This window comes from Suillus fuscotomentosus, assembly GCF_016647785.1.
Source record: "Suillus fuscotomentosus strain FC203 chromosome Unknown F5891scaffold_27, whole genome shotgun sequence".
Lineage (NCBI taxonomy): Eukaryota > Fungi > Basidiomycota > Agaricomycetes > Boletales > Suillaceae > Suillus > Suillus fuscotomentosus.
The window spans coordinates 124,033-150,314 of record NW_024539539.1 but is presented as its reverse complement, the minus strand read 5'-3'; the positions used below and the strand labels follow the sequence as shown (position 1 = coordinate 150,314).

General features: G+C 48.3%; 9 protein-coding genes across 9 annotated transcripts; 4 read left to right on the top strand and 5 right to left on the bottom strand.

Annotated features, from left to right (window-relative positions):
• Positions 1 to 101: 101 nt before the first annotated feature.
• Positions 102 to 2,637, bottom strand: F5891DRAFT_1033540 (general substrate transporter). Its single transcript, XM_041361709.1, has 11 exons — positions 2,410 to 2,637; positions 2,328 to 2,354; positions 2,186 to 2,263; positions 2,092 to 2,121; positions 1,872 to 2,036; positions 1,511 to 1,818; positions 1,235 to 1,459; positions 1,083 to 1,183; positions 890 to 1,027; positions 169 to 833; positions 102 to 123 (listed from the first exon to the last, which is right to left on the bottom strand). Exons 1-10 carry the CDS (start codon positions 2,419 to 2,421, stop codon positions 373 to 375), a joined length of 1,545 nt encoding a protein of 514 aa, XP_041225904.1. The 5' UTR covers positions 2,422 to 2,637; the 3' UTR covers positions 102 to 123; positions 169 to 372.
• A 1,072-nt stretch (positions 2,638 to 3,709) lies between these two features.
• F5891DRAFT_1128547 (uncharacterized protein) lies at positions 3,710 to 6,321 on the bottom strand (the record flags this gene model as incomplete). Its single annotated transcript, XM_041364288.1, has 9 exons — positions 3,710 to 3,869; positions 3,969 to 4,276; positions 4,339 to 4,958; positions 5,017 to 5,106; positions 5,158 to 5,222; positions 5,271 to 5,406; positions 5,456 to 5,549; positions 5,602 to 5,936; positions 5,991 to 6,321. 9 exons carry the CDS (start codon positions 6,319 to 6,321, stop codon positions 3,710 to 3,712), a joined length of 2,139 nt encoding a protein of 712 aa, XP_041225903.1.
• A 476-nt stretch (positions 6,322 to 6,797) lies between these two features.
• Positions 6,798 to 7,794, bottom strand: F5891DRAFT_952327 (class I glutamine amidotransferase-like protein; the record flags this gene model as incomplete). Its single annotated transcript, XM_041375106.1, has 7 exons — positions 6,798 to 6,913; positions 6,964 to 6,974; positions 7,041 to 7,107; positions 7,163 to 7,243; positions 7,300 to 7,435; positions 7,500 to 7,671; positions 7,745 to 7,794. The coding sequence occupies 7 exons, from the start codon at positions 7,792 to 7,794 to the stop codon at positions 6,798 to 6,800; spliced, it is 633 nt and encodes a 210-aa protein (XP_041225902.1).
• A 1,877-nt stretch (positions 7,795 to 9,671) lies between these two features.
• On the top strand, positions 9,672 to 12,539 carry F5891DRAFT_1033521 (allantoate permease; the record flags this gene model as incomplete). The annotated part of the gene is given in 17 exon segments (XM_041361708.1): positions 9,672 to 9,695; positions 9,706 to 10,179; positions 10,229 to 10,364; positions 10,415 to 10,491; positions 10,540 to 10,582; positions 10,633 to 10,702; positions 10,865 to 11,041; positions 11,093 to 11,110; positions 11,165 to 11,318; positions 11,373 to 11,458; positions 11,509 to 11,577; positions 11,631 to 11,826; positions 11,877 to 11,905; positions 11,970 to 11,988; positions 12,038 to 12,107; positions 12,279 to 12,409; positions 12,468 to 12,539. The coding sequence occupies 16 exon segments, from the start codon at positions 9,853 to 9,855 to the stop codon at positions 12,537 to 12,539; spliced, it is 1,674 nt and encodes a 557-aa protein (XP_041225901.1). The 5' UTR covers positions 9,672 to 9,695; positions 9,706 to 9,852.
• A 654-nt stretch (positions 12,540 to 13,193) lies between these two features.
• F5891DRAFT_1188640 (P-loop containing nucleoside triphosphate hydrolase protein) lies at positions 13,194 to 14,883 on the top strand (the record flags this gene model as incomplete). The annotated part of the gene is made up of 4 exons (XM_041367028.1): positions 13,194 to 13,214; positions 13,267 to 13,495; positions 13,545 to 13,953; positions 14,004 to 14,883. 4 exons carry the CDS (start codon positions 13,194 to 13,196, stop codon positions 14,881 to 14,883), a joined length of 1,539 nt encoding a protein of 512 aa, XP_041225900.1.
• Positions 14,884 to 15,132: 249 nt separating this feature from the next.
• On the top strand, positions 15,133 to 17,162 carry F5891DRAFT_310279 (P-loop containing nucleoside triphosphate hydrolase protein). Its single transcript, XM_041371299.1, has 5 exons — positions 15,133 to 15,152; positions 15,207 to 15,431; positions 15,498 to 15,732; positions 15,781 to 16,189; positions 16,238 to 17,162. The coding sequence occupies exons 2-5, from the start codon at positions 15,414 to 15,416 to the stop codon at positions 17,004 to 17,006; spliced, it is 1,431 nt and encodes a 476-aa protein (XP_041225899.1). The 5' UTR covers positions 15,133 to 15,152; positions 15,207 to 15,413; the 3' UTR covers positions 17,007 to 17,162.
• A 342-nt stretch (positions 17,163 to 17,504) lies between these two features.
• F5891DRAFT_952203 (kinase-like domain-containing protein) lies at positions 17,505 to 19,852 on the bottom strand (the record flags this gene model as incomplete). The annotated part of the gene is made up of 7 exons (XM_041375094.1): positions 17,505 to 18,030; positions 18,085 to 18,213; positions 18,266 to 18,463; positions 18,515 to 18,756; positions 18,805 to 18,962; positions 19,015 to 19,187; positions 19,242 to 19,852. The coding sequence occupies 7 exons, from the start codon at positions 19,850 to 19,852 to the stop codon at positions 17,505 to 17,507; spliced, it is 2,037 nt and encodes a 678-aa protein (XP_041225898.1).
• Positions 19,853 to 20,798: 946 nt separating this feature from the next.
• F5891DRAFT_1226863 (uncharacterized protein) lies at positions 20,799 to 22,280 on the top strand (the record flags this gene model as incomplete). Its single annotated transcript, XM_041369512.1, has 7 exons — positions 20,799 to 20,969; positions 21,033 to 21,078; positions 21,131 to 21,273; positions 21,322 to 21,717; positions 21,769 to 21,803; positions 21,850 to 22,089; positions 22,142 to 22,280. The coding sequence occupies 7 exons, from the start codon at positions 20,799 to 20,801 to the stop codon at positions 22,278 to 22,280; spliced, it is 1,170 nt and encodes a 389-aa protein (XP_041225897.1).
• Positions 22,281 to 23,796: 1,516 nt separating this feature from the next.
• Positions 23,797 to 25,877, bottom strand: F5891DRAFT_980291 (MFS general substrate transporter; the record flags this gene model as incomplete). Its single annotated transcript, XM_041376987.1, has 10 exons — positions 23,797 to 23,943; positions 23,996 to 24,128; positions 24,175 to 24,308; positions 24,363 to 24,454; positions 24,511 to 24,624; positions 24,677 to 25,185; positions 25,232 to 25,338; positions 25,393 to 25,526; positions 25,584 to 25,650; positions 25,704 to 25,877. 10 exons carry the CDS (start codon positions 25,875 to 25,877, stop codon positions 23,797 to 23,799), a joined length of 1,611 nt encoding a protein of 536 aa, XP_041225896.1.
• Between the last annotated feature and the right edge of the window lie 405 nt (positions 25,878 to 26,282).

Here is a 26,282-nt window from a genome sequence, read left to right as displayed (position 1 = left end):
TATGTCTGGAAATAGGTGTTTGGGCGGTGAACCGATGGCGACCCAGGCTTTACATTGATGGAATAATCTAGGTAGGCCGGGTGTTGATGACCCAGTCAGATGGTCAGTAGTAGCTGGGCGTATCTGAAGCGCGGTCAACGCATGCCAAGACAAAGAGGGAGGGACTACATCTGTAATACACTTGGGCAGACCTAGTATGTTTGCGATAAGTTGTGAGCACAGATTGAAGTTCACAAAACGTGCTGTATCATCGTGGATTGGTCGTGACACTAAATGCTTATGCCAACAGCAGTGCTTAAACAAGTACAGTAAACTATTAGATCTTACCGAGAAGTCAGAAAATGAGCAAGCTTAAAACATGCCTTCAACCCCTTATGCACCCTCCGACTTCTCAAGCGATTCCTTGCCCACCTTGTGTGCAAGTACATCCGCCAAGTCCTTCTTGCCCACGGACCTAGATACAGCCCATGCGCTGAACTCGTGGCCCTGTGAGAACACATCTTCGATCTCCTCCAACGAGCGCTGTGCTGTCTCAGGGAAGCAGAAGATAAAGTGGATGCAGGCTGCAAAGTTGAACGTGCCGAACACCAAATACGTCTTCCATTGGATATTTTGCAACATCGGAGGTACAGCCCATGCCAAAGCGAAGTTGAACAACCAGTTTGTGGCTGTGGAGAGAGAGACGGCCTTGGCACGCACACGCATGGGGAAGATCTCGGCAGGATAGGCCCAAGAGGCAGGACCCATCGTAATAGCGAAGGAACACACGAAAAAGTAGGAACACACGATGATCGCTTTTGTGGCAGCGGGATTGTTGAGTACCACCCATGTAGCTGATGAAGAGAAAAGTAAGCATCAGAGAGTTGAGGAGTTTAAACGTTGAACTTACCAGTACCGTCAACAGTTCCCATTTCGCCGAAGCGGGCCTGGAGCCCACCAACGAGGTAGAGCCAGAAGCCCATGATAAGACAACCGTAAATAAACATCGGGCGACGTCCCCATTTGTCGATGTAAATGATTGCAGGGACTAAAATTCAAGCGCATCACAATCATCGTCATCGATCAAAGTGAATTAATCTTACCAGTGAAGGCGACATTAAGGACATATTGCACAGAGTCTGCAATCAGATTCGCGCGACGACCAGTAAGACCAGCACCCTCGAAGACGTAGACGACATAGTACCTGTTCGGGGTGTAAAAACGAATTGAGTGGCCAAAGGCTGAAAAAACTCACATCATAACGTTCACACCAGTAAGCTGAGACCACATCTGGAGAGACGTGCCAAGGAAGACACGGCGCGTTACACCACGCTTGAAGAGGTCTGACCAGGCCTTGGCACCTTCAGTTCGTTCGAAGTAAACCTGGGACTTGATTTCCTCGAACTCAAGGACGACAAGCTCATCCTGCTGATTGCCTCCACCGTGAAGGTCAGCAAGAATCTCCAAAGCCTCTGTCTCGCTGTTAAGAAGTATGAGATAAGAGTTTGATATATATAAAAGGGACGCGTACCGGTTATTATCGACGAGCCAACGGGGGGACTCGGGGAACGCTAGCATACCGAGAGAAAGGACGATAGCGGGGATCATCTGGAGACCCCATGGGATACGGAATGAGGCAGTACCGTTTATGTACGAACAACCGAACTGAACAAAGTACTGAAGCAAGATACCCCAGGTGATAGACCATTGTTGGAAGGAAACCAAGCGACCACGGATTGCAGGTGCAGCAATCTCGGATTGATAGACAGGGACAACGGTGGAAGAGATACCGACGGAGAGACCAGAAATAATACGGCCAACGACGAGCATGCCACGGTTCTGGAGCAGCATCTCAACAAAGAAACAATGACATGACAGGATAATACACTCACAATCGACGCGCACTGAATAATAGAACCAATGACCCAGAAAAGACCAGCAAGGATGATCGTCTTTTTGCGCCCAAGCTTATCACCAAGGTAGGTAACAGAAAGAGCGCCAATCAGGGACCCGGCGGGCATAGAAGCGACGATGGCACCCTGTGCATTGGAACTGGGCTGCACGAAAATCTTGTGAATTACACACAAAAGGCTATCGAGAAAGCAAACGCACGTTGTGGAAAGTGTTCGCGTATGCGGGGTTCTGTCCAGGGTATATACATCAGCATCGTCGAAATTACATTAGGCGTGGATGATCATGGGCTCACGTTCAACACTGCGGACATGGAAGATATGTCCAAACCGAAAAGGCCTCCACCGATACATGCGAATGTACCGACGATGTACTATCATACGAATATCAGAATCCCGCCCAAGTATGAACACTTATAGGAGCTTATGATCACTCACTGGATTCGAGGCGATCCTTGCGCTGTACTGTTGAACGCATTAAGCACGATAGCCCAAGGGATTAAAACAAAGTGCAACTTACACCTTTGCCCATTTTGACGGGAGGAAGTGAGGACAAATGAAGACGGGGAACAACATCATGATGTCGTCGGGACGCTGCATTTTATTCAGTGTCAGGCACCGACCGCATGGAACTTGTGGGGCTCAATTTGGACAACAAAATTGGAACGTGGGTCATGCGACCGTAATACTAATCGGTATATAATGCTGACAGCATCAGTGGGCAACTCGGCATCAAGCGCGAACCCAACAACTGACGCTCGATGGTACGTACCGATTTGGTTAAGTGAACAACGAAACACCATATGGCATGATGGAACGCCTTGATAAGTTTGAATCTGGACCGAATCGAGTCCGCATAGACAATATGCAATGAGATGCGGAGAATGCGGGGCAGCTGCCAGGTATTTGGAACAGCTAGCGAATTTTGATGGATTGATGAAATGAAATTAGGTGCCCTAGTGACTCCAGGCATATGGAATGTAAGCGAACGCAACAAATTTGGCCTCCATACGGTTGAGACAGGCGACGCGCTGGCCGCATCACGGTGTCACTTCGGAACTCAGGTTTTCAAGTTGTGGTTGAAAAATTATCCCAGTTGACCGGTGCAAAATTGCTGGTTTCCCATGTAAAATAAGAATTTCATATTCTAAAATTTGGGCATGGGATTGTACAGGATAAGGCCCTGAAGCCTGACTAGTCGACTGATGCAGATCGGCTGTCTTGAAGTTCTATGCGTAGATTGTAAGCACGAAAAGGCTTGCTTTTGGAACTGCCTGCCTGCAGAGAATCTGTTAGTGCGTGCCAGCTATCGCCGTAATTATTACTTCTTCACCGCACATGCTGGATCATTATGACTCACAGATACCGTCAAACGTTACGAGACCTTCATTTCTTCCTTGCCCCTGGAAGCTCTACCAAAGGCGGAGTGAGAGCGGAAAGAGATAACACAGCCTGAATCTCAGGTAATTATTGCCAGTGGTTCGTCGCCTTGGTTGTTGCAGTGGCCCTCCAGCGCCGCTCGAGGGCAAGGCGGCCAAGGTCACATTGTGTACTAAGCAAAGAGTTCGGAAATCGGTCATTTCATCCCGATTCCAGTTTCCATAGCATGGTATATCCTGGATCCAGTTAGTTGCATGATAGTCTGACAGCGCTAGTCAGCGCCGAATCAAATTTTGCCACGTCTAACCGCCGGCCCGCCATCCCGCCGTGTAACTCATGGTTCAGAGGCCGTGTATACAAAGTGTTTGTAAGAAATCAAAGAACAGCGCTAGCAAGGCTTTTTGTGCAATTCCATTCTCACACCCCCTATGTAAGGCTTTCTAATAGGATCTCCCAAACATGGTCCAACGCTTTGCATCCTGTCCACAGCCAACGCATTTCGTTTCTCCCAGTTTGATGGGAGACCAACGCTCCTGCTCGAACGGAATAGCAAGGGATTTGGCTCCTGCAGACGGGGCACGCTCGTCCTGCGGCTCCGCACTGTTCAAAATATAATGTTAGATGCCGTTTAAATCTCCGAGGTTCCCAAGAAGATCAAAAACATAGTGATTTGGATGAGAGACCGCATAAGACACTCACGCTCTACCGCTTCGCTCCTTGATGTCATCTTCACATGTTTCACGCTCGCACCACGGAATGACAGCTATGCACTTGCTGTCCAATGTGGGGACGAAGTCTTCCCATCGTGTAACTTCTTTTAAGTGCGCATTGTACTCAGCGAGAGCACGCTGGAACATCTCGTTCTGGATAGTCTCGAGCATCTTCGGGATTGTGGCGGCAAGGTCAGCGAGAGCAACAGGGATCTTTGCACCGGTATCGCGGCGTACGGACAGCGTCTGCTGCTTGACAAGATCGTTCGGCCCTATCTCCAGACGAAGGGGAACACCCTATTCATGGAACGGACCACATGTCAAAGGCGAGTGATCGAAGCCAATAGTAAAGAACGTGCCTTTTGTTCCCAGTCATTGAATTTATATCCAGGAGTATAACCCTCCCTAAGATCTGCCCTCGCCCGAATACCCCCATCTATCAGAGATTTCGCGAGGTCATCGCAAGCATTGTTGATTTTAGCTCTGTCTTCATCGCTCGTCTTTGCTGTGATACCACACGGAACTACGACAGCCTGGACAGATGCAACTCGCGGAGGAAGAACTAAACCTTGGTTGTCACCGTGCACCATAGTCATCACACCGATTGTCCGGGTCGACAATCCCCACGAGTTTTGCCATGCAAAGGTCTTGCCTTGGCCAGAGGGATCATTCGGGTCCTCGACTACGATGTTGAACATTTCCGGGCGCGAAAAGTTTTGGCCCAAGCAATGTGAGGTAGCAGCCTGAATACCACGGCCCGAGGAAGGAACAAAGCCTTCAATCGTGGTGGTATAGAGGGCGCCGGCGAACTTCTCCTTCTCGGACTTGATGCCAGGAATGACAGGGACAGCCAGGAGTTCCTCATACACGCGGCGGTACAAGTCAAGGATCTCCCGGACTTCCTTATCAGCCTCAGCTTTGGTAAGGTGAGCAGTATGGCCCTCTTGCCACAGGAACTCGCGAGTACGGAGGAACGGTTCTGAATAAGATAATAAATGATCGATCAACTGACAGTGTGTTCGAGTACAAGGACTAACGCGGATGTTTGAACTCCCATCGGACGACGTTGTTCCATTGGTTCAGTTTCAGTGGCAAATCTCGATGACTCTTGATCCACTTGGCATAGTCTGCGAGCAATGAGTAAGTGGACTTCTCTATGGCAATATAAATCGCCCTACAAGGATACATAACAGTCTCAGATGTCGGGCGAATGGCTACCGGCTCCTCAAGGTCAGAGCTCCCACTGTCACGTTATCAATATTGGAGTCCATTCGTTTCTTAATGCACTTACGCTCTCGTAACCCATGCGACTTCCGGAGAGAAACCCTCAATGTGATCCTTCTCGCGTTCGAGCACCTTTTGTGAGACAAGCATAGGGAAGTATACATTCTGAACGCCCATTGCCTTGATTTTCTTGTTGAACCACTCTATAACACGTCTTAGTATTTAGGACCAGTTGAGAACTAGATTTCATACCTTGGATCTCTTCCCAGATACTGTACGACCACGGCCTCAAGATATAGCACCCACTGACACTGTAGTACTCAAGCATTTCTGCTTTTATTAAGACCTAGATCACACAAGTAAGTCTTAGATCTGGGTAATCGAATAAGGGAACCTACACTCTGATACCACGCAGAGAAATCAACTTCCTTCTTGACACCAATAGCAATCTGAACGGCGCCATCGATTTTCGCGACCTCTTTCTCCTTTGCAACAGGTTTCGAAGGGGTCGCGGCAGTGTCAGACTTGAGAGAAGTGAAGTCAATTTCTTGGACTTTCAAGTCCTCAGTTTCGAGCTTTCGAAGGTAAGACAGAATATCCTGTCCAGAAAGGAAGACAGTTGCGCTCGAGGATAGTGCGTGTAATGCGAATGTTGACGAGGAGGACGTGATCGATGCATCGATCACAGTGACAACTTTTGGGAACGTCTCGCTAGTCAATGAAAGTAGCGACACTGATCGTCCATGTAAATCAGATTAGTTACACCGCGTCATAAGAAACAACGTACAAGAGTTCTTATCGAGCGCGAAAAATTCAGCAAGTAAATCCTCTGATGCCAACCTCAGCTCCTTCAGGTTAAGCTTCTTACCGAGCGCCGATGAGCTCGTCTCGGTCTCTTCACGGGCAATGACGACAACAGGGACTGGAATCGCGGTTTTTGCGGTCTTTGGCTTGTAGACGAGCGTTTTGATCAGCTCGAATGATTTGGGCGCAGATGAGGTCGCAAGTAGGGTTTCTCGCCAAGACGCCGGGGAATTTGTTTCAGCATGCGTGATGCTGGCGGATGGAGTGATTGACAGCCCAACAAGGGACTGAGTTACAGATTCTAGAGAGCTCATGGTTGTAGATGTGGTATATCGAGAAATGGTGGTTAAAGGCCTTTTGACCAAAGCCCGGTTTCGGTATGACTCGATAAGATTGAGCCCATACGTTATCCGAGTCAGACGCAAGTCACCCCGGACAACTTTTATTCTACAGGAAAGTCCATGAATTCGCTGCACAGCGTGCAAGAGAGCTCGCATGCGACAAGCCAAAAAAAATCACGGAGGATGGGAAGTAAGAAATACGCCTTAATCGCCTCTTCAACACTCTCAAGCGACTACGTAACTTGCCATGTTACTTGTTAGCCTACGCGTCGGTACTACAAACTTCAAAGTCTTCGACAACTCATAAACTGAACAAACGCTAATGGTAGTCGAATTAGGACCCAATCCTCAGTATATGTCAGCTCATAGGGTGACTTCATAAAGGTACTTGTTCAAAATAAAAAGTTACACTACTGCGTTTGACTCGTCAGATTCCTCACGGAGCCCACTTAGAACGGATACCCAGTTGTGCAGGAAGGGAAGATCATAGGTCCCACAACTTCGTCACGTTTATCCTTCCCGCACAAGAGCTCAATCAGCGTGAATACGAAAGGAAACGCAGTTCCTATTCAGCAACCGTAAAGAGATAGCGAACACAAATGGAGTGCAACTCACCTGGTCCGCGGCTAGAGATCCGAGTCCGAGTCGAGGTCAGTAGGGTCCCTGGCAAACAAATCACGATATTGACCCACCTTGTGACGAGTGTTGCCTTGCCTGGAACGGCAGACACGACCACATTTTGTTCCTTATATTCAAAATCTAGCGCAACAGAGAAGATATACCGATATTTATCGTCAATTTCGTTACGACTCACGTTCTGGAAACTCGCTCTGGACAGATGGGTGCGACGTGATCGGCTGACCAGGAAGTTTTGCTGTAATCGCGACCTTGGAACCTTGCAAAACGCACATACGCTTCACAAATTACGAATGTGATCAAATAAGATCATACCTGCGCATATCATGCCAATAGTCCGCTTCTCTGGGTGGTTGTAGTAAGAGCGAACAAGGTTTTGTACCTCTGTCGATTCTGCCATCGTGACGGCACCCCCCATGCCACCGGGAATGATGAGGGCATCATACTTCTCCTGAAGGAGTAAAGTATCATAAGCTTGAGCTTGGACACGCTTGAAAACAGATGAAAATGCCCACCGGACCGGCACTAAGGGGATCGAGGGTGATATCAGGAAGGATCTTCACTTGCCTCGAGCAAACTGCAAGCGGAGGACTTGTATCAGAAGATCCGTATGGTGAGAGACCCCTGGGGATAAATGCAGATGTGCATTCTATTCCTGCACGGATGAGTGTATCGTATACAATAGTACTACAGTGTGCACCCGAGTCACGGTGATCTTTAGCGCTGGTTTGATTTAGGGGATGCACATCATGTAACTTACAACTCCATTTCTTCTGTTCCATCTGCAATGAGGATCAAAGCCTTGACCATGGTCGGTTCAACTTCTCGGGAGTGGATAGTTATTAGTTACTGAGTCCCAATGAAAATCGATCGGACGCCCCGTGAGTCGCGCATTGACGGATTTGTAAGCTTATATGTACTTGTGCAAGCACTTAGCAAACATCGAACCACATGACACTGTATTATCATGACTCGTATTTGACTCCAGTACATGCTCAATTGCTGCCTCGTACTGCATGCAGTTCAGCATGTTCAACTCAAAGTGTAGCCTGCCACTCCTGCCGTCGTCGTCGTGCCTGCTATTCCTGCCGTTGTCGCCATATAGAGCATGAATCGAGCTCGCCGTCTTTTTCGTTGTGTTCTCTTCTTGCCTTATCCATCGTCGACGTGGAAAGTTTTTGCCTGTCCGGATTTCAGAAGACCTATACCACAAAACAGCCGAAGCATTAGCAACCAGGGGGGTATCATCCAGGTAATCTAGCTGACAGATTAAGAAGATGAATCTAACGTCGAGGACCTGCAGAATACTGAGGAAAACAATGTGGTGTGCTGTATGTCGCGCGCGCAGCGCACATAGTCACAGTGCCCTTTCGCGATGGCGGGTCTCAATTAAACCATCCCAGCAATCTTGAAGCTCTGCACTTGGTGGACCAGCTCTAGCTAGATTTGTTTACCTCATTGCCTGCACAGTTTCAGAATATGTATAAAGCGCTGCCCAAGAGTCCGCTTCCTATGCATGGCTATGGGTACACTTTTTGGAAAGAGCATTCGAAGGCCTACAGTCCGCCCAATGCCTTGATCCGTGGGCTCGCTGGTATTACAAGCAACCAACGACATGGACATGAGCGGAAACGTGCTGGTGATCAAACAAGCATGCAGTTATCGATTGCATAGAAAAAGACAGCCCATCCATCAATGATTTATCAAAAGGTGACTTGTCCTGCGATCCAAGCGAAACATAGCTGACCAAACATTAGAGGTGTTGGCCGCGCCGAGTTCTGGACCTAAGGATTTCTTCGATGTGCAGGACAGGTTGGGTGACCAGACTGACAATATATCACCCAACGTGTACCAATTTATAGTCTGACGAGCCTCAAATTTGTCGAGCAGTGGATGTGCTGATGAAATATGTAAGGCAATCAGCGTAAAACCGTTCCGTCTGGGTTACTATGACTGAAGAAGATAACGAAGACGATAAGAAGAACAGCCATTGGCCTCGAGTTGAGTTAAATAAGTACTAACTTGACTTACAACTAATACAAGAATATCATTGATAGTGCGTCCTTATGGCGACTGGGTCACAATCACCGCTAGATTGAGGTTGATGCATGGGTAATATAAGTACACGTGAGCGACGCGGCAGGACAATGTGTCGGAGTTGAAGACAGGAATACGAACCATATATATGATTGACTCGTAGTGTTCTTTCCTCGGTCCGTTACATGAGCTGAGGGTAAGCCGTTTTCTCTTATCATCTAGACACTAACATCTACATTTAGAGACATTGTCTGGATTGGGTTCGAAATAGACGGTCACGTCAGATATCACAATTCATACGTGATATCACTCAGCGTTAGGGGCCGTTGGCTACCCACAATGCATCAACTATGCCTATGAAGGCCTGACGTCCCAAAGTGGCTGCACACCGACAGGGATGTGACTAAAGATGTCATTATGCATATGATGCGGTTTACAAAATGGCAGAGGTGGGTAAAAACAAGTTAAACAAATATGTACTTGCTGGACATCACAGGTCGATCATTACAGCTTATCGAGTACAGTGGGATGAACATGCTATTTCTGCGAGTATTGATTTAGGTGAACGCTCCAGCATCCAGTGTGTCAAAGTCACGCTGCATTTCCGCCTGACCCTCATGACAGACGACAGATTTGCAGGTCAATCGCATAGTTCTGCCTATTGTTAGAACAGGATCTTGCACCATTGATCAGGAATGTGATATCACAAATATCGCTCGCGCAATTCGGCCTTGTGAGTGAGGATAGTTGGTGGCTCAGCCGTGCCTGTCCTGAGGACTTTTATAGGGGGATTCTTCTTCCTTTATACTCGTTCCTTTCTCTTTCACCGAGATGACGACCTCTGTGAGTGCTACCCCAGAGCAGCAAACCCCGACGACGGTCGGCTTTAGTCGGTCTGTCTCTTCACTGTCTTCTGTTGGCAAACGAAGTTCTTCGTTGCCCACTGGTGACCTGGTGGAGGAGGTGGAGGAACAGTTCTCATGGACAAACACCGTCTTTCGTCGAAAGCAGATTGCCCACCCTGATCCTGATGCAATCGCGACCAGACGCTCTGTTTATGATGATCCTGACCTTGCACCACACTATTGGCCCAAGAAGGACTACGAGAATATCCACAGATTCGATACAACCGCTCGTTGGACATACAGGGAGGAAAAGGTAAGTTTCTATACTTATCATGATTTGACTCATGTTAAACGTGAGGAAGGCCCTGGTCCGCAAGTTGGATTGGAAGATCATGGTTACGGCAGCTATGGGATTTTCCGCCTTAAACTTGGACAGGAGCAACATCAGCCAGGCAAACTCGGACTCTTTTCTGCAGGATCTTGGGTTAACTACAGATGGTAAGTGTGTTCGATTCCCATCTGAATAATATCCTGACTTTATCATCCAGACTTCAACCTCGGAAATACCGTGTTCAGGTTGGCATTTTTATGCGCAGAATTACCGTCACAGCTCGTCTCGAAGAGAGTGCGTGTATTACTGTAGATTGTTTTGTGACTTATGGTCGTATCGAAGATTGGCCCGGATCGCTGGATACCAATGCAAATCTGCCTCTGGAGTATGTAACATAATAACTGTATCAAAACCGTTCTCATCGATAGGTCACAGGTGTCGTGTCTCTGTCACAATTCTGGCTGACCGGTAGGATCTCGTTCCTGGTCTGCCGAGCGCTTCTTGGGTAATATCATGTAATTACTGTCCCAAAGCTTCTTTTCACTGACTAGTCAATTCAGCGCTTTGCAAGGCGGGTAAGTCCAGCTCCTGCGCGCGCTCGAGGACACTTTGTTTACATTCCACAGCTTTATCCCTGACCTGATATTATATCTATCTTGTATGTCAGTTACCTTGCACCTCATCTTACATTGCCAACTTTTTGGACAGATTTTTACACGAAGACGGAACTACCCATGCGCCTCGCGCTGTTCTGGATTTCTTCGAACTTCTGTGGCATCGTTGCTAGTTTTATAGCATATGGCACGCTTCACATGGATGGTGTGGCTGGCGCTGCTGGATGGCGGTCAGTAGAAGTTTGATGCTCATTTCGAAAAAAAAACTGACTTGATCCAAGATGGCTGTTCATGATTGAGTGTGTCCATTTCTTTCTAATGACTTAAGACGCGCGAACTCGATCCTCCCACAGGGGAATCCTTACTCTCCTCATAGGATTTTTATCTTTTTTCCGCATGCCTCCGTCACCAACGCAAACCAAAACATGGTTCCGGCCAAACGGTTGGTTCACGGAAAGGGAAGAAATCATTATGGTCAACCGAGTACTTCGGGATGATCCCACTAAGGTCAGTAATTATGTCCCAGTCTCGTTAGACGCTGTGACTAACTCACTACCTCAGGGTGACATGCACAACCGTGAGGGCCTTTCAATTCGTCGTCTGTGGACAGCAGTATGTGATTATGACCTTTGGCCGATTTATATCCTGTACGTCATTCCCCTAATCTTTGGAAGAGTTAGACACTCATGAAACGCAGCGGCCTTTTGTTTGGCATCCCGAACGGTCCCCCCTCAACATATCTCACTTTACTACTTAGGGACATCGGGTAGGTATCATGATTATCCCTTCGTTTTGACATACTCAAGGCCAGGAACCCAGATTCAATACATTTGATACCAACCTCCTTACGATACCCTCTCAAGTTCTCGGAATGGTCACCATGTTTGTGATCACGCTTGTCTCAGAGTCCGTCAATGAGCGTTCTATTGTGGCGATGATGGAGGACCTCTGGACGTTACCTTTCCTCATTGCACTCTATGCAATGTCTAGCAGCCCTAACCCTTGGATATTTTTTGTGAGTAACGCATTTTGATTGGCGCTACGCAGTTTACTCAACTGGTTCAGGTTGTGGTGACTGGTCTGTTGTCATATCCGTGAGTTCGAACTTGTCAGCATTAGTATTCTTGAAGACCGTTCTTGACGTCCTCGTGTTACCAGATATACCCATCCAATCCAGGTAACTGCTTAAAACGATCCTCGAGCGAAATACTCATCTCTTGTTTCAGGTGGGGTGGTGCTCTCGTAACGCAGGGGCAGTGGCGAGTCGAACAGTCAACGCATCGTTATACAACATGTGTGGATTCCCCCATTTTCAAACTGGAGATATACTCACTTTCTGCTAGGTTCGTGCAAGCAAGTGGAATCATATCTGCACAGATCTACGTAGCCAGCGATGCTCCCAGATGTATGTCACTCCTCGTTTCCTTTCCCAGGCAACATAATCGTTACACTCATCCCCTCGCGCAGATCGACGCGGCAACAGGACCCTCATCATCATCTGTTGCATCAACGTCTGTTTTCTGTACCCAGGTACAAAGGCATATTACATGTGGCGCAACCGACAACGAGCTAAGATTTGGGATGCGATGACGATGCAGGTGAGTTGATTGTGGACTTTATAAAGAGTTAGGGCGCTAAAGACTTTTTGAATGATAGGAACGTGCACACTATCTGGGCACGACCAAGGACGTTGGGAACAGAAGACTTGATTTCCGTTTTGCGCATTAATGTCAGGTTCAATTATGTAGCTTTAATCAATTCTGCATTCGACTTGCGAGTCTTGCATCGAGAATACGAGATAGGAGGAGCGCGACAGCACTTGAGCTCAAGAGTGTCCGTCAAAAAACAGTCGTATTCGACAAGCCCAGGGTCCTCAGCTGAAAAGTTCGGGTTCACGGTGCACCCGAGCTAAAAAAAAATAGATCGCTAAAGATCAGGAATGAGACAAGATGTGTCAAGATGAAGATGGGACAGATGGAAATTCATCCTGCATTGGCCATCGCTATCTCTAGGGACGGGCACAAGCGATTCGAGACGAGTGCGACTGTAAAAAACTCCAAGTACACGGTGTGCTAGGATGAGATGAGGTAGGTCGGTGAAGAGTTGAGCAAAAACTTGTGAGGGCCTGGAGCCGGAATGTTGTGCGCCCGAGCGGACCGCTCCGGAGCCGAGCAGCGGCAAGGTTCGTTTCAAATCGGCAAAGCTTCGAAGTTGTTACAACACTGAAGACATCAGACATGCACGATGGAACATGCTGAAACCATGTGCCCGACCAATCTGGCGCCTGGATGCCTTCAGACCTGACTCATAACAAATTGGTGACAAGTGCACGCCTTCGCTGCTTTTCTTTTCCCGAGTCGAATCATGGTCAAGTTTTCAGTGATGTGGTCAGGATCATCTATTGTGAGTCGCGTCTGAATCTAGTTGAGCATCAAGTCTTTACACCCAAAACAAGGGTGCCATTGACTCCAGCTATGTCGATGAAGCTTCAACAGACACATACAATATCGTCATTTTCGGAGAAACAGGAGCTGGCAAAAGCTCCTTGGTCAATTTAATCGTTGGGTCAGAAACAGCACCGGCATCCTGCGACGCTGAAGGATGTACAGCTGAAACTCAGGAGTACATATACGATCTTGTGATTCACGGCAAGACCTCGAAGGTAAAGTTTTTCGATACAGCTGGTGAGTGCAGGGCGCCGCTCTTCGTGGGCATTGCTGACCTAAATTGCAGGTCTTGGTGAGGGCTCTGAGGGCAAAGTCCCTGACAAGAAAGCTCGGAAAATTTTGAAGGACATCCTTCAAAGGCTCATGGAGCAGGACGGAATCCATCTCCTCATGTACTGTGTTGATGGCAAGAAACAAGGCAGGGAAGCGATCAAGGCACTCTGCCGCAACTACAAACTATGTACATTCGAAGTCAAGAAAAGGGTTCCAATTGTCCTCGTTGTCACACGTTTGGAAACCATAGAACCAGAAATGGAAGAATGGTGGAAGAACAACGAGCAGTTCATCTCAGAGCATGACATGACTTTTACTGGCCACGCATGTATCACCACGCTGACCGATGATGCGATGCTTCAGGGGCGCCACGACCAGTCATACTTCAACGTCTGCAAACTCATTGCGGAATGTTGTACGAGGTGTGGTGTTTCCATATGCTCATTTTGCTGTATATTTATTTGTTAAGTAGGAGCGGATCCAAGAGAAACGAGTGCAAAGGGAACGGGCCTAAGAGGAATGTGCCCGAAAGGAAGTTGCCCAAAAAAATCAAAAGCACCGCGCCCCAAAGAATCGATTCCGAAAGGAACAGACCCAAGAATATCGTACTATTTGGGGAGACGGGGGCAGATAAAAGTTCACTCGTCAAACTTATGGCGGGGAGGGAGGTGTCAGTCACATCTCCTGACCCGCAACGTTGTACGATGCACTGGAAAGACTACATCATCGACTTCGGAGACAAGACTTACAAGGTGTTCGATACCATTGGACTTGAGGAACCACAACTAGGGATCAGAGAGTACCTCGAGTCTGTAGACGGCGCCTATAGGCTCATCAAGGAATTGGACCGACAAGGTGGCATTGATCTGCTTCTGTTCTGCATTCGCCCCTGCCGAATAAATGCTACGCTTTACGGCAATTATAAGCTGTTTCATGATTACCTCTGCGAGGGGAACGTTCCCATCGTTCTTGTGATCGCGCACCTCGAAAGAGAGATGGAGGGCTGGTGGGAGGGAGTACAGAGTAAGTTCGAACGCTATGGAGTTCGGGTCGCTGATCATGCGTGTATCTTCGCCACTGATGGATCGGATGGCCCATACGAAACCTGTGATGATGAAGTCACGATCCGCCATCTTGTGGAGAAGTTTACTGCCAACGGGCAGAAACCAGCATGGATAGGAGGAGACAATCTGTTTGTGTCGTTGATGCGTAAACTGAAGGGGCTACCTGGTGGGAATCTGCGTGTGAAGGGGGTGAGCATCATGTCTCGCCTCATGAACCGTTGTGATACATCTCGACAAGTCGCAAGAAAGTTGGCTTATATGATCAAGCAAGACGCGTCTACTAGTTGAGCCTTTTTCAATAGTCATTGCAGTAGGCATTGTTCATGTCGATGCTTGACACTTACAGACTCGGGAACCGATATGTACTTATGCCAGTACATGATGTGAAACTTTGAAGGTCCGAGGCCGCCTGGTTGAATGCTCTGATATTCATATTATCAGAAGAGAATGCAGGCACATACATCTCAATTTATCTACTCCGACAACCTCGTCGGAGACACAGGAATGGAACATCTTATACATACACATGTGTGCAACATGCTGAATTCATGCCTCGGGTTCGATATTCAAAGCTTAAAATTAGATCCGGCAGTGGCTGACAACAGTTGTAGAAGGAATGAAGATACCAATACTACAGATATGCATGGAACGTGCTGACTCTATTTCTTTGGATCGTTAAATCTGGCGTCTGGGCAAGCCTGGACCCAACCACGTTGTTCTAACACGAAGAAAAGTAGGCTGGCGACCCTAATTAACACACAAGTCAAGAGGTGATTTCGCTGTTTTGTCTCTTGCATCGAGTTGTCTTCAAGTTGGCAATGATGTGGTCATCTACTGTAAGTTGTGTCTACCTCTTCCTCAGCATTAAGCTACTAACTTGAAGCCTCGACACGCCACATCAGGGTGCTGCCGACTCTAACTGTGCTGAAGAAGCTTCATATTGCACAGACACCTGCAGTGTTGTCATTTTTGGAGAAGCAGGAGCTGGAAAAAGTTCTTTGGTCAATTTGATAACTAAAAGCAACAGGGCGCCGACATCCTGCGACACTATGGGATGTACAGTTGAAACCACAGTGTACGAGCACGAGGTTCTGGTTAAGAACCAAACCTTGAAGGTAAAGCTTTTCGATACACCCGGTCAGTGCGGACCACGCTCTTTGTGAGCGTCATTTAATTAGATTTCAGGTCTGAATGAGGGCTCCGAAGGCAGAGTCCCCGATGACGAAGCTCGGAAAGTTTTGAAGCATCTCCTTCGAAAACTCAAGGAGCAAGAGGACATTCATCTCCTCATGTACTGTGTGCATTACACGAAAGCGGTCAAGACGCTCTGCCGCAACTACAAATTATGCTCTTCCGAAGTATCGACAAGATGCCCAATCGTCCTTGTCATTACAGGATTGGAGGACAAAAAACCGGAGATGGAAGAATGGTGGAGAAATAACGAGCAATCCATCTCACAGCTCAACATGACCTTTGCTGGCCACGCATGTGTTACTGCACTGAACATCGACGAATATGCAACAGAGAGGCTCAAGCTACGCCACGACCAATCACACTATGCCATATGTAAACTCATTGAAGAGTGTCGTGCAAGGTATGGTGTTTGATGCTCTGTGCTGGTTTTGCTAATCATGTTGCGTAGGAACAAGGCAAAAAATATCGTAATTTTCGGGGAGACGGGGGCAGGCAAAAGTTCGCTCGTCAACCTCATGGCGGGAAAGGAGGTGGCAGTCACATCTCCTGACACACAACGCTGTACGATGCACTGGAAAGAGTACACCATCGAATTTCATGGCGAGCCTTATAAGGTTTTCGATACCGTTGGACTCGAGGAAACGCAGCTGGGTATCAAAGAGTACCTCGAGGCGGTCGACAACGCCTATAAACTGATTAAGAAATTGGACGCAGAAGGCGGCGTTGATCTGCTTTTGTTCTGCATTCGTGCCGGCAGACTCAACGCTACAATACAGAGCAATTACCGGCTATTTCACGAATTCCTTTGCGAGAAGAAGGTTCCCATTGTCCTTGTGATCACACACCTTGAAAGAGAGGCGAGGATGGACGACTGGTGGGATAGACAGCAAAGTACCTTCGAAAAAACATATGGGATCCGGGTCGCTGATCACGCATGCATCACTGCCGCTAACAGATTGGATGGTCGACACAAAGACCGTTATGAAGAATCACGCGTCACGGTCCGCACCCTTGTGGAGAAGTTTACTGTTGATGACCATAAGTCATTATGGGCCGGAGGGAACAGCCGGTTCGTGTCATTCATGCGTAAGCTGAAGGGGTTTCTTCCAGAGCCTTTGGATGTGAAAAAGAAGGATATTGTCTCTCGCCTCATGCAGCGTTGCAATTTATCTCCAGATGTCGCAAAACAGTTGGCTCAAATGATTAAGCAAATCTAGTAGAAGTAGTTATTCTCTTTTCGATACCTATACTCAGATTTACTTGTAGATTTTGTGCTCGTTGATACGTTACACTAGGACTTCCTATTTACTGATGGGCCATTCGCGAATCTATTTGTATTTCAGAATACCGGTTTGAATTATGTACCATGTACACTTATACTGCATGTGGACTTCAATTCGCCGCAAGAACTTTCGAAAGGTCGGTTGGGGAAGGCCCTCCTCCCCACAATGATTGATTGAAATAGTAATTCGCGGTTGGGTGTGTCGAGGTTGAATTCAAGCACTCAAAACCACGTATTACGTTCATATTGAGGATGCGTGCAGTGAACAGTCCAACCAAACATAGAAGAAGGTTTAAGTGATCTACTCCACCTATAGCGTCTGACTCAGAAAATAAAGTGGGTTGTGTGCATGTAGGCTAGAGAACAAAGAAAGAACACGAAAGCGCAGATCGACAAAGCACAATAGATGCGTGCGAGAAAGATGAACAGGGGGTCATGAGTATGGCAAGCCTCCCCCACCAGTCCCATTCCCCCCTCCCGTCCGCCGTGGGGCACGACCACCAAATGGTGGTGGACCGGATCCCATAGGAGCCATAGGTCGTGGCGGTAGATGAGCAGGATGATCCATTGTGCGAGGAGCTTGACGTGACGGGTGCATCCCACGGGTAGGATACCCAGCGCCGTGAGCTGGTGGACGTCCAAAAGGGGGGTGCTGGCCTCCAGGATGTTGACTACCGGAATGCCCGGGATGTTGACCTCCAGGGTGCTGACCTCCAGGATGTTGCCCACCAGGAGGCTGACCACTGCCTTGATGCTGTAACAAAGCGGACATGATAACAGGCGGCGGCGGACCCGACCTGAACGCGTCGCGATGCGGCGGTCCACGAGGATAGAACCCGGGGGGCTGATTTGGCAAAGGGTGGGGCCTGAAGTAGCCATCAGGAGGCATAATACCTGGTGGCGGCTGGTTGCGTCGCCCGCGCTTATCAAATTCGTGGGAAGCTTCGTATGACGGAAGACTAGATGGATAAGAGATAAAACGGGACAAGCATGAACAAATCAGTGATACTCACGTTTTGGGGTCAGCGGGAAGTGGGTCAGTCCAGAAATAATCGTGGTCAAGGGCTTGTGAGGCAGTAATACGATCTCTTGGGTTGCACGTGAGGAGCTTATCCAAAAGGTCACAGGTCTCAGGGCCGATACTTGCAAAACAGTTAAGCATAAACTAAAAGCGTTGCGAAAATGAGAGCTGACCTTTCATACGCGGCTCTCAGCTTCTTGGAATAGGTCTGATTGAACCGCTTTACGCCCTCGCACCCTGGTAGTGCATCGTAATTTGGCCAGGTATGCTGATTGGGAGTACCGCATAACTGCCAAATCTTCTCCAGTTGGTCAATGTCCGATGATCCAGGAAGAATCGGCCTGCGCATGAACATCTCTCCCAGAACGCATCTGTATAGAAGAAATTTAAGAACTGCCCCAGAAATATCGACAAACACAAACCCTATGCCCCAGATGTCTACTTCTCCACCATACTGTCGGGCGCCGAGCAGTAGTTCTGGAGGACGATACCACCTTGTCACGACACAGTTTGTATATTTTTTCTCTCTTCCACGCTGATCCATGACTCCATGGATAACGCTCGGATCATACGCGCGTGCTAGACCGAAATCTGCTATCCGGAGCGAACCGTTGTTATCGATGAGAAGATTGGCAGCTTTCATGTCTCTGTGTAAGATGTGATTCTGTGAATGGACATAAGACAAATCGAGGGTGAAAAAGTGAGGACAAACACGATGCATATATTCCGTTCCTTCCAAAAGTTGTTTCATGTACAATTTAATATGGCTGGGTTGGAGCTTTACGCGCTCGTTCTCCAGCAAACCAGCAAGGTCATGGTCCATATATGGGAATACCATGTAAACAGAGAGGGGCGAGTTCTTGCCATTACCTGGTGCACAGTGTTGGTGATTGTCATACAACGAGCCGATATGAGCACTCACTACGGACGACGAACATATCCAAGATCTCGATGATGCATGAATGGTTCATTGCCTTGAGAATTTTGATCTCGCGCAAGGCAGTTACGGGCATTCCCTCTTTCTCATTATGCATAAGAATACGTTTGAGGGCCACCAGACGCCCGGTGAGGTGATGGACTGCTTTGTGCACCTCTCTGAGCAAGGTGAGCAGTCGCATTCAGTAGCAGTGCAAGAGGCCCGATACATACCCAAAAGTACCTTCACCAAGTTTCGCAGTGGCGTCGTAGTCGCTTTGTTGGCCACAACCTAAGAAGAGATGACCGTATGCCTCTTGTTCTTGCTTTCTCGTACGCTGCACAGGGGCACGTTTCCTCTTATGCTCTGCAGGTGGTAATTTTTGCGTCGCATCCACTGCGGTATCCTTCTTTTCCTTTACTGGCTCTTCATGAGCCGACGGAAGTGGAAGTGGCGATGGAGAATGGGAGTCTCTAGGTGCTGGAGGCCGTTTCAAAGGAATTGCAATCGAAATAGCTGCGTGAGGAGGTAGGGTATCATCTTTGGGTCGTTCAGGGGTGGGGACGGGAGGTGGAGGAGAAGGTGGCGGTGGCGGTGTGTGGCGAACATGTATGTGAGTCGAAGCCGAAGGTGATTGAGGGGAAGGGTGACGGGATACACCCGGGGAAACAGGACGATCCTGATGGTCACGATCATCATCGTGAGCACGAGGTGCCACAGAAAGACGACTCTCCGTATGATATGTATCGCGATCGGCATCACGTCCTGCTTCAATATGATTTGGGTGGTCCCTATCATAAGAATCCCATGAACGTTCGCGTTCGCGACGTGGCGAGTGGCGCATAGGACGACGATAGCGGTCGTCTATCCGTGAGTAGTTGTCATTGTCCGATGGTACCCCCCAGCGATTATGGTCATTGTGACGGGCGCGTTCCCAGCCCCCATCACGCATCCTTTGGTCATGTAGTCTGTCCACACCATAGTCACGACGAGGCGGACTATAATTCACCATGGGAGAGCGACGCGAGGGTAACCTGTGCTTTCCTCGGTGTGAAGAAGAAGAGGAGGACGGGGAACGGGAGCGGTCAGGTGAATGAGGTGACAATGAAGGAATATCGCGTTCCCTTCCGTAGACACGACTGTCATATCTATCCCGTGCTGGAATATAGGTGTCATGAGCAGGCCTGTAAGGTTCCCGTGGAAGATCCCAGGCAGGGGGGCGACGGTCGCCTTCTCTACTATAGGAAGGCTGCCAATGATTAGTTATTTGAGCGCCACCCCTTTTGCGAGATTGGTCATAGTAAGGTCTGGGTCTGCCGTTGCGCTGGTCATCCTCCCGAATGCGCCTCTCGTCGTCTTCGGATCTCTCATAAACCGAAGTATGCCTTCTGTCCATCATAGGACTAATTCTTTGACTAGAGGGACCAGGAGCATCTGGACCGTTTGTTTTCTTCTTGAAAGGAAACTTGACCTTAGTCTCGAACTTCGAAGGAGCTGGTTTGGGTGGTAGGGGAATTATTGTTGGGCGCGGAGAAGGTGGCAAAGAGTCATCGACTTCGCCTTCTTCTGGCGACGATGTGGTAAATCTCTTTGCTGGACGTTCATTATGGGTATTATCTGGAGCGGCCCGCTTGTTTGAAGTCTGAAGCATTAGACGACCGGTGACGAAGAATGAGTGCGACCACAGGAATTAAAAGCAACTCTCGGAGAAAAAGGTCGGCTGACGTAATCTCAATACATTTCCGAGTCAATGAGTCAAGTGACTCAAGTCCTTGACATGCATGTTGCACATGGCGCTATCTAACGATAACCAGATCAAAGAGATTATCGTTATTGGTGCAGGCGTCGTCGGCCTCACCACAGCGTTAAAAATCCAGGAGCAGGGCACCTATCGTGTCACCATCGTCGCTGAGACATTCCCCACAGATCCAAAATCAAGCAGGTACACTAGTCACTGGGCGGTGAGCAGTTCTCTCATCGGACATGTTCAAGATTGGGGCTGATGCAACGCTGATGATCTTTAGGGTGCGCACCATGTCAGCCATGCTTGTGATGATCAAAGACAGCGAAGTATGCTACTTTTTGACTGCATGAATAAACATGTCACACCCTAGTCGTACAGAGCTTGATCAAGATACCTTCCATGCATTATGGAAGCTATCAGAACCAGGTGGTGCAGCCGAGGGTTGTTTATTGCGGCACACCCAGACTGAATATCGCGGAGACGACCTCACCGATGCTGAATGGCTTCATTATATGCCAGATGTATGAACACAGACTCGCATGCATGGCTGTCGTTCTGACTCGCATCAGTTCAAATATTTAGATCCGAATGAACTTCGTGGTCCAGCAAAGATAGGCTTCTCATTCAGTACAGTCACTATGAATACTCCAGCCTACCTTAACTGGCTTCTGTCATCTTTCCTCGCGAAAAACGGGACTATTGTGCGCGTGTCCCTGCAGCACATCAGTCAACTTCTTGAGCGAGGAACCAGTCCATACACAGGTGCCCACTCGTACCATGACGTTGATGCTATTGTTGTCTGCGCCGGTATCGGCGCTCGCAGCCTAGGAGGCGTTGAAGATAAGGACGTATATCCAATTCGTGGGCAAACTGTGCTACTCAGAGCTCCCTGGATCAAGTTCGGGAGGACTATGACTGAGGCTGACGGGACGTACACTTATACCATGCCAAGAAGCAATGGCGATGTGCGCCTTTTGAAAGCCATACAAGATATGTTCTCTGACTGTTTTATATAGGTTCTGTGCGGCGGCACGAGAGTACCCAATGACTGGTAGTTCTCTCAAATTATCTTTTGGTCGAATTCTCAACTATTACAGGTATCCAGTTCCGCGTCCTGAAGTAACCGAGGACATTCTTGCGCGGGCCCTGCAGCTCACTCCAGAGCTTGCACCCCCACAGACACGTGTTGACCGCGACCCCACTGTCGAGGACCTTCGTTCCATCATTATTGAACCAGGTTGCGGTCTACGCCCTGGCAGAAAGGGTGGCATAAGACTCGAAGTCGAGTGGTTTGACGTGCCCGCGCGATGTAAAGTGCCTGTTGTGTATAACTACGGGTGAGTAACGCTACACTGGCACATACTGCCCTAATTACGTGCGCATATTCAGACACTCTGGTTATGGCTTCTTGTCATCGTGGGGCTCAGCAAACATGGCATTGGACTTGCTGGAGGGTGCTCTCACGAGCGGCGCTCCGACAAATGCAGACATATGCGCCGATCTACCATCTGGGAATCTAGGAAACTGAGGTGTTGTAAAAAGCAACATATTGTATTATCAACGCATGGGAAGGCGAAAGCAAATGTATAGATGTAGGTATAAGGGTACGACGACACAAGCAAGCAATGTCTAAAATGTGTATACTTGGTCAGGCGCGTTTCATACGTCCGGATCGAGAATTTCGTGGACGACTTCAAATTTTTTAGGCTCGATCAAAAATCTTCTATCGTGCGTGGGTCAGAAACTGGTGATGATCAATCACATGATATGTTTACCGTCATCGTCGCTCTCCGCCGTTGTGAAATCTTGGAAAAATCGGCGCCGCTTCGTGTTATAATACCTGGACTAGTCTTGAGCAAGGAGCACCAGATGGAATCGGCTGGACCAGCTTTAAACAAAACCCAATTTTCATCAGCTGATCACCCGTGACGGCAACCTCTGCGATCTTCCTCTTGATGTACTGAATTGGAATATTGCATGACACAATTGTCATTCAAATAGAAGGACCACAATATGGCCGAGCAGCTTGAATGTGACAAGACATGATCACAGGCCGAATTCGAAATACTAGTGGCATGAGAAATCGGAGGTGTTACAAGAATCGAGAAACGTTATGAAAATGACAGCGCTGAACGAGGTTCGTAACACGACATATACCTAGGACACTAAACGAGCTTTACGAAGGGCTTGAGGTATCTAGGAAGGGGCGGGGGGCAGCCAGAACGCGATTTGGAGTGAGGAAAGACACCCCTCGAGATACCGTCTGATAAGTTATCTGCCGATTTGACCCACTCGACAGAAAAACATATACCGTGGTTGAGAGTGAATACTGATAGCCTACGTAGGATATCATTCTGCACGGGGCTACGAGAACGACCGGCCCTGATGGCACCCACCACACCCTGATTATCGGAGAAGAAGCGGATAGGGACATCGCGAAGGCCGGAGTGAATGAGAGCGCGAAGACCGAGGTCAACGGCCACCATCTCTGCCCACCCGATGTCACGTCCATCTGACTTCCACCCTGGGAGCAAGCGCCAACAGAGCCAGTAGCCATCGGCTAAGAAGCCAATTCCAAAAGAAGTCGAGGCGTCCACAAAGAACCTAATCACATTCGACTGCGCTGAGCTGGGAACGCTGACGCCAGACGACATGCGATAAAACTTTGGATGCGATGCAGTATTTGAGTAGAGGGGATTTCTTGAATGAAGCTTGAAGGCATAGAAAGAGGGTAAGAAGGCGCGACTCACGGAGGACAAGGTAACAATGTTGGGGATAGCCGGATTCACAGTCGGCGCGGAGCCCATCCTCGGACCAAGTCTCCAGGTGTACAAGGTAATCTATACATTTTGACTCTTGAGGGAGGTGGTTGGACGCCCAGCTCTGATCAATTACGTAATATTTCTCAAAGGCTATCCTCAACGTCTTCATGCAATATATGTGGTTCCTACCGACGACATATTTTTTGCATAGGTGAGAAAAAATCACGCCCGTTCTCATCCTGCCACACCATAGTCAGGCCTCAGGGCCGATCGCGAGATCGTTTATTTGGCATACACTGTCTGCTTCTCCCGCTCAACACTGGCCTCTCTCCACTTCCTGCCTTTGTACAACACCAGCAGAAGCATGCACTCAACGACGACCATCACTCCTGCCCAAATAGTATACAGACCACCATCGCCAATAGTATCCTGAACTAACCTCAGATCCGGCCTTCTGCAAACTGTTATGACTTCGACTCACTTGTAAAGGAACCGCAATCTCGGCGGCGACAAAAGCAAATAGACCACGGACAGAACTATTCGCCGCTACTGCCATTGATGAGCGACCAGTGTTTGCATCGACAATGTATGCCAGTGTGATTGTGTAGATCCATCTATCGTGGATGAGAGCCAAATACAATATAAACACAGTGAACGCACGCGGATAAAAATCCAATGAGGAACAGCATAATACACACAGCAGCGATATTGACTTGTTCTTGACACACCCAGGCGTATCCAATCACAGACAGAGGTAACCACAACATGGCAATTTTCGTGCTCTCGAGGCGCATCTGCATAAATTTGTCAGTCATATGCTGAACTAGAGATAGTGGTTCAAAATCCACCTCTGGAAAGCTGATCCCTCCGTTTGCGGCCTTGAGCCGAGTAAGCGTCCGATCGGACCAACGACCACCCAATATGCTGCCCATTACGCTGCCTGGAATAAGTAGATGCGTCAGGCAGGTGTTCCCACTTCGCTTGGAATACACTCACCAACGCCAAATGTAAGCAAAACAAGGCCTGTCATCAATGCATCATAATCATAATACATCGACAGTGTTCTTGCGGATGTATACGCAATACTAAAGGTTAGCCCAAGTGTGAAGCCTGGCGCAAGAAGGCATAAAAATAGTTTTCAGCAAGAAATGAGGGCACGCACCAGATGCTATCAAGATAGGAACATTGTTCTTGCGGCCGACAATCGAGAGGTATGCAGGGAGAGGGTTGACATCAGCTATGGACAATTTTATGTCTTTAATGGCTGATGCTGGTATAACCGTCCGCTGTGCTTCAATATCTTTCGAAGTCGTTTGGTTCTCTCCACCCACTTCTGACTTCGAAATATTTTGCGACTCATCCTTTGCTTCCGACGACTGCTGCTCTCCGAGTCTCGAATTCAATACGTTCTGATAGGTCACGCTCCTCTCCTTCCTGAACGTGTCCTTGAACAAGAAAAGGAATGCCAAAAAGATTATGCCTCCCCAGATCACCAAGAACCAGAAAACCGCCCGCCAGCTGAAGCCCTGCGTGAGTGCGCCACCAAAGATTGGTCCTAACGAGGGACCGAGGAGAGGTGCAGAATAGTAGACCCCCATCATTGTACCTCGTTGATGTGGCTCGTATATATCGGCCAGAGTGGCAGCTCCCATAGCGAAAACTGCACTTGACCTACTCAAAGTGAGCATGGACACGAGAGATCGAGGAACCGTCCTACCCTGTGGCTTGCACAATTCGCATGCCAATCACTAAACCAATAGTTTTCGACACGGCCACGATTGCAGATCCAATTATAAAAAGTGCAGTGGATAAAAGGTACACGAGCTGGGCTCGGTCATATTAGCAAACGACGCTCTAAAGGCAGCTATAGATATAAACCTTACGGCCCTTTATCTCGCCAATCGCACTCCAAATGACAGGAAAATTGCCTTGAATGAGAATGAACAGAGATAAGCTCAGGCTGATATCTCCGCTGCTGGCGTGTAGTTGCTGCTCTATTTCAGCATTGGCGGCTGTTCCGTGGCCATTCAACCGATATTGGATACAATAAGATCACGGACGCGACCTACGGTTTTGTATATTCGCCGCCAAACCCGCAAACATTGAGGCTCCAGATATGATGAACAATATAGCTGTCTGTAGTTGTGTTCAATCAGTTCCTCATTGCATATAGGGATAGAAGGATCCACCTTCTTCGTGTTTGACCATAATCGAGGATCATCCTCAACCACGGCATGCTCTATATCGAGCTTAATGGGTTCATTTGACAATATTGAACTGGGGGAGTACGGTTGGGTATCAGTATGAAATTCCACATCCTGGACCTCTATAGGTGACAAGCTCGTACTTTGGCTTTCTGCCATGGGGGTAAAATGTTCGATGCACGAGTCGACGATTACATGATAGCGCATGATTTTATAGCTGGTTTATGGATAACGTGAGCGCTAGAAAGCGAATATTGTGTTGCCAGTGTCGATGATAAGAACACACTGGATGGGAGAGCTCCACCAACTATAGTGTGTCGGACAACGTGGCCGATGAGGGTGACATGGCCCATAGAAGCTCAACGTTATCTTCGTTTCAGATAGCCGCCAACCAAGAAGGCCTTGAAGCCAAACGACCTACTTAGGTTAGTGGGATGTACGGTTTAGATTGCATTCATCCAAAGCTAGATCTACCTTGCCACGGAATTTCGGATGCCCGGTCAGTGGGAGGTGAAGTCGAACTAATAATATAAAGAGCTGACTATCCATGTCAACAGTCATCCT

Bases quoted from the DNA above. Each gene is read 5' to 3' on its own strand.
- F5891DRAFT_1033540 (XM_041361709.1), bottom strand. The intron at 1,460-1,510 runs GTACGCGTCCCT...ACTTCTTAACAG, and splicing joins TGGCTCGTCGATAATAACCG to CGAGACAGAGGCTTTGGAGA. The intron at 834-889 runs GTAAGTTCAACG...TCTCTTCATCAG, and splicing joins GGGAACTGTTGACGGTACTG to CTACATGGGTGGTACTCAAC.
- F5891DRAFT_310279 (XM_041371299.1), top strand. The intron at 15,733-15,780 runs GTCAGTGCGGAC...ATTAGATTTCAG, and splicing joins AAAGCTTTTCGATACACCCG to GTCTGAATGAGGGCTCCGAA. The intron at 16,190-16,237 runs GTATGGTGTTTG...CATGTTGCGTAG, and splicing joins ATTGAAGAGTGTCGTGCAAG to GAACAAGGCAAAAAATATCG.